The sequence below is a fragment of the Marmota monax genome, unplaced genomic scaffold (genome assembly GCF_021218885.2).
Source record: "Marmota monax isolate L192 unplaced genomic scaffold, Marmota_monax_Labrador192_F-V1.1 WCK01_AAM20220418_F8-fsc00051, whole genome shotgun sequence".
NCBI lineage: Eukaryota > Metazoa > Chordata > Mammalia > Rodentia > Sciuridae > Marmota > Marmota monax.
In genome coordinates, this window is record NW_026695202.1 from 9,971,180 (window position 1) to 9,978,519 (window position 7,340).

At 58.2% G+C, this 7,340-nt stretch overlaps 1 protein-coding gene across 1 annotated transcript; it reads left to right on the plus strand.

Annotated features, from left to right (window-relative positions):
- Positions 1-914: 914 nt before the first annotated feature.
- Positions 915-2,927, plus strand: Galr3 (galanin receptor 3). Its single transcript, XM_046429594.2, has 2 exons — positions 915-1,371; positions 2,158-2,927. The coding sequence occupies exons 1-2, from the start codon at positions 1,013-1,015 to the stop codon at positions 2,924-2,926; spliced, it is 1,128 nt and encodes a 375-aa protein (XP_046285550.1). The 5' UTR covers positions 915-1,012; the 3' UTR covers position 2,927.
- Positions 2,928-7,340: the final 4,413 nt, after the last annotated feature.

Sequence of the window (7,340 nt, forward strand, 5' to 3'; positions counted from 1 at the left end):
GGAGGGGCCTTGAAGGCGAAGGGAGAAGTAGGAGGCAGACCTGTACCTGCAGGGAGGCACCAAGGGGCAGCCGCTGAGCCAGGAGGCAGCCCTGGCCTGGCCGTTCCACCCAGGAGGGCCCAGTTCCCAGGGCTGAGGTGGGTGCTGCCTATTCTGGGCTTGGGGGCTTGCTGCATGCTGGGTCCTGGGTGGGAGCAGATGGTGCCTTTCTTCCCTCCTCCCTGCTTCCCTACCCCAGCTTTTAATCCATTCCTACTCCATTGTCCCAGCATGCAAGGGGATCCACAGGTAGCAGATGGGGATGGGGCAAGGATAAGGTTGTCAGTGGTACCATTGTTACAGCCTCTAATGAGCACCCCGGCCTAGGAGCCAGGGTACAGGATGCACGCAAGGTGTGCCATTCACCACCCTGTTCCCCCTCTGGGCCTCAATTTCTCCATGCTCAGAAAAGACCATATGGTTTTCCTACCTTTGCCCTCGTGGGGAATCTCACTAGACCAGACTCACCAATGACTTGGGGATGTCACACATTTTGCTGAGGCTACCAGCCAGAGAAAGTCCTGAACCCATGTCCAAGGGTCTCCCCTGAGCTTCAGAGCCCCATCGAGAAATAAGGGAAATATATCAAGCTCCTGGGATTGATGCTGCTCCTCCCCCATCTGCCATATCTTCACCCTGTTCTGTTGGTCTTCATCTGCCTCATGACTTGAAGGTGTCCTTCAATAACTCAGAGTCCTCTGCACCCTGGGTCACAGGAGTGTTCCCTAGGAAACTGAGGAACTGCATCCCCCCACCACCAATGTGACTGTGCCAGGGACTTGCTCACCCAGTGGGTCTCAGTGTTGACTTTTGGCTTTGCCCCTCTCCACCATTACCCATGAGCTTCCAGTCCAGGACACCTGGCCAGACCCAGGCTAGGGGAACTAGGGCCTCCAAGACAAGTGCCCAGAGCGGGGGACACACTGCCTGAGGACTCCAGCTTCTCTTCCCCAGGTGTCCATCTGATGAGGAGATGGCTGATGCCCAGAACATTTCGCTGGAGAGCCCTGGAAGTGTGGGGGCCGTGGCAGTGCCTGTGGTCTTTGCCCTCATCTTCCTGCTGGGCACAGTGGGCAATGGACTGGTGCTGGCGGTGCTGCTGCAGCCAGGCCCAAGCGCCTGGCAGGAGCCGGGCAGCACCACGGATCTGTTCATCCTCAACCTGGCCGTGGCTGACCTCTGCTTCATCCTGTGCTGCGTGCCCTTCCAGGCCGCCATCTACACGCTGGAGGCCTGGCTCTTCGGGGCGCTCGTCTGTAAGGCCGTGCACCTGCTCATCTACCTCACCATGTATGCCAGCAGCTTCACCTTAGCTGCCGTCTCAGTGGACAGGTGGGCTGTGCCTGGGGCCCAGCTGGGGAGGGAAGACCAGCACAGATTCTCACTGAACTTAGGAAGGAGAGAATGGGGGACCGACAAGGGAGGTGGGAAGGAGTGCTCTCTGGGCCCCTGCAGGGCATGCCTAAGGGGACCATGCTGCCCCTCCCATCTCCACTATAGAGTCCAGGGGACATCTCTTCAGTCTCAAGAGTTGACATAGGAGGTGAAATTCTTGGCAAAAGAAATTCCCAATGTTTTAAGATATTTTGCAACTGATCATTCCAGGCCCCGGTCATGCTCACACCTGCATCAAATGGCTTGAAACTTGGGGTCAAATCCAGGCTCAGTGCCTAGCTGATAACCTTGGGCAATTACTTGTTTCACCCTTACTTGATTCCGATGTGAAAGAATTCTGGACATCTAAGAATTCATAAAGTCTAAGTGCACGCCTATAATCTCAGGGCCTTGGGAGGCTGAGACAGGAGGATTGAAAGTTCGAGACCAACCTCAGCAACTTATCAAGGCTCTTATCTCAAAATAAAAAGGGCTGGGGGGGTTGTAGCGCCCCTGAGTTTAATCCCCAACACCAAAAAATAAAATAACATCGAAGGGCGATTGGGCCCTTGCTAGGTGTCAGGCTTGGCTCTCAGCACGTAGCGATAGCGCCCTGGGTCCTTAGGATCCCCCCACTGTCAGTCCAGGAGCTCCAGGTCCACCCCGGCACAGGTCCCCTGCGCAGGGGCATGGACGCGGGCCGGCGGGGGAAGGCCGCCGCTGACCCCGCGCCGCCGCCCGCAGGTACCTGGCCGTGCGGCACCCGCTGCGCTCTCGGGCCTTGCGCACCCCGCGCAACGCGCGCGCCGCCGTGGGCCTGGTGTGGCTGCTGGCGGCGCTCTTCTCGGCGCCCTACCTCAGCTACTATGGCACGGTGCGCTACGGCGCGCTCGAGCTCTGCGTGCCCGCCTGGGAGGACGCGCGCCGCCGCGCCCTGGACGTGGCCACCTTCGCCGCGGGCTACCTGCTGCCGGTGGCCGTGGTGAGCCTGGCCTACGGGCGCACGCTGCGCTTCCTGTGGGCCGCCGTGGGCCCCGCGGGCGCGGCGGCGGCAGAGTCGCGGCGACGGGCCACGGGCCGCGCGGGGCGCGCCATGCTGGCGGTGGCCGCGCTGTACGCCCTCTGCTGGGGCCCGCACCACGCGCTCATCCTCTGCTTCTGGTACGGCCACTTCGCCTTCAGCCCCGCCACCTACGCCTGCCGCCTGGCCTCGCACTGCCTCGCCTACGCCAACTCCTGCCTCAACCCGCTCGTCTACGCACTCGCCTCGCGCCACTTCCGCGCGCGCTTCCGCCGCCTGTGGCCCTGCGGCCGCCGCCGCCGCCACCGCGCCCGCTGCCCCGCGAGCGCCCGCCGCGCCCTCCGGCGCATCCGCCCGGCGTCTTCGGGCCCCGCCGTCTGCCCCGGGGGCGCTGGGCCTCGCGGGAGGCTGCCGGCCGGGGGCGGCTGGAGCCGGGAGCCCGCCCGCCTGGGAGAGGCCGGGCGAGCCCTGTGTGCCCGAGGACCCGAATAAACCTTGCCTTTCTGGACTCTGCTGGTATCTGTCCATCCGTCTGTCTGTCGGGCTGTTTCCTGTAGGGCAAGACGCCACTGGGCTAGGGGACCGGGCCAAGGCCAAGAGCCCTTTGAGGAGGCGCTTAGAGGGTGGCAGGACTTATCTAAGCTCCACAGCAGAGCCGCGGCAGATCAGGGTTCCAGCCCAGTGAAAATGTCCCGTCCTGGCCCTGTCCAGAGCCAGCCAGGCAGGAGAGCAGTCCTGCTACCCATCCATCTGGCCCCACCTTTCAGGCCCTGCTTCCTCCATCGTCTGTACCAGTCCCTTCTCTGTCCCAAACCCTGTCCTAAGTAACTGGACACTAGCAGTTAACAGCGAATACTTACAAGCTCTACATTCCTTATTAAGACAGCCTTACAAGGTAAATAGGGTTAGCCTCATTTTACAACCACGGCAATCAAGGATCAGAGAGGCTTAGTGATCTGTCCGAGGTCACATATCTAGTGTTTGGTAGAGTTGGACTCAAGTCCATGGCTGTCTGACCTTTTCTACTACGTGGGCTTCCTTTTCTACTTCCGGGGCCTCTCCTCTCCATTTCCATGCTTCCCAGTTTTTCTCGGTTCTTCCTACTTCACTTTCCAAACCTGCAGCTCCCCAGCTTCCCATAGCTGACTGGATGCTCTCAAAAACTCTGAGAGCTCCCAGTTTTTTTCCTTGAGAGTGTTCTGTAGCAAGTACCATGGCACATGTCTGTAATCCCAGCTGCTTGGGAGGCTGAGGAAGGAGGATCTCAAATTCAAGACCAGCCCCAGCAACTTAGTGAGGCCCTATCTCAAAATAAAAATTAAGACGGCTGGGGCCTGGTAAAGTGTTTACCCAACATATGTGAAGCCCTGGGTTCAATAGCCTACAGAGAGAGAGAGAGAGAAAGAAAGAGAGAGAGAGAGAGAGATCTGCTTGGCTACTCAGGCAGCAGGGCCAGTCAGTCAGGCCTCCTTTTCCAGTCAGTCCTGGGTCCATTCCCTGGCCCAAACATCCTGCAGTATTCCTTTAGCTCTTCAGTGCTCCTGGCTTAGGAAGACACTGAGTTTTACTTGCGGCCCCAGCTGGCCTCCCCACAGTCCTGGCTGCCCTGTGGCCCCTCCCTCCCTGTCCCCACATGCAGTGGGGAAGTCTGTGGCTGTAGAAACCACTAATTAACCAATAAATCAGTCTCGATGGTTCTAAAGCTGCCCCTTCTTCCTCCCTCCCCACACATCAATAATGTTTATTAGCTTTGGGATTGAGGCCTGAGGCCCTGCGGCTTCCACATCTCCCCACTATTTATACGTCCTGGCTGCTGGGACACCCAGGAAGGACCTTCCCTGACAAAACACAGCTGCCACGTCTCCATCACTGCCTGCCACCTGCCACAGACCCAGTGGTCACAGCGGCAGCGGGAGTCTGAGGCCAGGTGGAGGAGCCACACGCTTCCAGGGCCTGACCCAGGCTCCCGCACCAGCCCGGCACTCTTCCCCCACGTCTCTGCCTAGGTTCCCGCAGCTGACTCTGGACATGGCAGTCGGGGTGTTTCCTGGAGGCTGGGGGTGGGATGCTGCCCCCACAAAGCACCCAGTGTGACTGAGCCGTCACCCTGCCCTCTCCTGTGCCTCACCAACCCTGGCAGGAAAGGGAGAGCGTCTCCATTTTCAAAAAGAGAGCTGGTGGGGCTAGGGCTGTAGCTCAGTGGCAGAGCGCTTGCCTAGCATACGCAAGGCACTGGGTTTGATCCTCAGCATCGCATAAAAATTTAAAACAAATAAATAAAGGCATTCTGTCCATCTACAATTACAATAAATAAATAAATAATAAAAGAGAGAGCTGGGGCCCAAGGAGTGGGGTAATATGACCAGGATATTAAACAGAAAATGAATTGCAGGGCTGGGATCACTGCAGGGCAGCCCGGGCAGCCTCAGCAAAACAGGGAAGGGTAGCAGACGAGATTCACTGCACCTCAGACGGTGGGTGCCCGCAGAGTTGACGTGGGAACCTAGTGTCCTAGGTTGGGTGGCAGCTGCTCAGCTCTGTGTTGGCGTGAATAGGTGCCTGGGATGGACAGGAGACCAGATCACCTGGCCAGAGAGCACCCAGACTGGAGTTCGGACCTGCAAGAAATCCCGGAAAGGAGCTGGTCAGAGGAACCCTCTGCGGTGGCCCTGGGTTCTGGGACTGTGCTCAGCTGGTGAGAGCAGTTGTATGGCCCAGGGCCCTGGCTGGCAGTCTGAGATCCCCTGGTTCTGAAGCGGTCTCTCTGGCCCAGTGAAGCCACATGGAGGTCCAGGTCCCCAAGTAGCAGAGGACTGTGCAGCCTGACACATGGCAGACACACAGCAGATACTTGATACAGGAGGACAGGGGCGCCCGGGAAGGAAGACTTGTCCCTGACCTTCTTTCTCTTCTTGATCCTCAAAACATTTGAGGCTTGGGAGAAGACAGAGACAGCCTGCGCTCACCCTGGTCCCTGCCTTCCAGGAGTGCTCAGTCCTACTGGACGTCCAAACGCCAAAGAGAGGACAGCCCAGTAACATGAACACGCCCTGTTCTGAAAGGGCTCAGAGTGGGGAGCCTGCCTTCCCGGGCTGTGCAAGCAGGAATCCCATAGGTGACATTTAACGTGCATTTTTCAGGAAGGAGGTGGGAAAGGCGCACCAGGTGGGCAGCAACCCGCACAAGGCAGGGGGCTCAGGAGCAATAAGTGGGCTCGTGCAGTAGAAGCAGGGGGTCAGCCGGGGAGGCAGAGAGGGCATGTGGGGAAAGCAGGCTTCCAGGAGGGGAGGTGCCCCCGAGAGATGCAGCTCAGAAAGCTGCAGGGTTGCCGGGGACAGGCTGGGAGGAAGGACACCAAGGTCTGTTCTGAGCCCTAGGTGGGAAGCCAGCTAGTCCTGGGCCAGGGCTGGGAAATTATTTTTGCCACGGATGTGGCAGGAAAGTGGATGGCCTGCCGCTGGGCTTGGAGTTGGCTCAAGCGGCTCCTGGGTTTGCTTCAGTGGGTGATGAAATACCTGGAAGAGCAGATGGTTGAAACATCTTGGCCAGGAGAGCTGCAGCTCCCCCGAGTGCAAGGGAAGCAGTGGCACTGGGGAAGGGGTTCAGTGAGCCCTGGCCTCTGCCCCTGAGGGCCCAGGAGAAGGACCTGGTCTAGGACCTGCCAAGTCCATGGCTGAGCCTGGAGCATCTCAGGGATCCAGAAGGAGCAGCCATTTTCTCCTCCCTCTCCCCCTCCCTCCCTCCCTCCCTTTTCTTTCATTTTGTGTTTCAGCTCTGGGGATTGAACCCAGGGACACTTTGCCACTGAGCTTCATCCCAAATTCTTTTTTCTTTTCTTTCTTTTTTTTTCTTGAGACAGAATCTCACCTAATTGCCAAGCCAGCCTCAGCCTCCCGAGGCTCTGGGACTTCAGGTATGGTTTCTACAGCCACAGACTTCTCCACCTCATGTGGGGACAGGGAGGGAAGGGCCAGCTAAGGGCCCTTCTTCTTTTGGTCCTGGGGATTGAACCCAAGGGCACTTAACCACAGAGCCACATCTCTAGCCCTTTCTAAGATTTTATTTAGAGATAGGGTCTCACTGAGTTGCTTAGAACCTCACTAAATTGCTGAGGCTGGCTTTGAACTCACGATCCTCCTGCCCCAGCCTCCCGAGCTGCTGGGATTACAGTGTGCGTCACTGCTTTCAGCAGGAGCCCTGCGTAATGGAGGGAGGTTTGGATTCTGCAGCCCTCTTGCTTTCCTGAATGTGCAAACTTTTCAGGGAGGAGCCCAAAGTGCTCATATCTGGACACCCCTGGGGTGTGTCCGGGGGTTATGGAGCCCTGGAGAGGCCTTACCCTGGTGGCCCAACAAAAAAGACCCTGGAGGTGCCCCAATCCAGCCTTGAAGTGGAAATTCATCAGGGCAGATGGGAAGGAGGAGACAAAACAGGAGCTGGGCTGCCTGGCGTGGGGTCAAGGACAAGATAGGGGAGCCCCACAGGGGGGAGGTGGGAGAGGTGGGGAGGAGTCATGGAGGACTCTAAATTTGATCTGAAATGGAGGCCATACTTTGTCCTGAAGGCAATGGAGAGCCATTGAAAGTTTGTAAACCAGAGTGACTTGATAAGATTTAGGGAAGTGTTTCTGGCTGCCAAGGCTGATTTTCATGGGGTGGCAGAGCAGAGAGAGACATGGCAGGGAGACCAGGCAGGAGGCTGGGTGAGAATCCAGGGAGATGAGATCACCAAGGATATGGCCGTGGGGGGCAGTGAGAACAGGTGAGTCGACTACTTAGGAGGTACAATGCTCGGAGCCTGGTGACAGCCGGAGGACAAGGAGAGAGGGGTCCTAGGTGACACCCAGACTTTTGGCTTGGGCTACTGGGGGTGGCTAAGGGGGGAAATTGGGGGGAAGATGATGAGC

What these genes read in the sequence shown, in the direction of transcription:
- Galr3 (XM_046429594.2), top strand. Translation starts at nt 1,013, where the DNA reads ATGGCTGATGCCCAGAACATTTCGCTGGAGAGCCCTGGAAGTGTGGGG. An exon ending in GCTGCCGTCTCAGTGGACAG is followed by an intron (nt 1,372 to 2,157) that starts GTGGGCTGTGCC and finishes CGCCGCCCGCAG; the next exon opens with GTACCTGGCCGTGCGGCACC.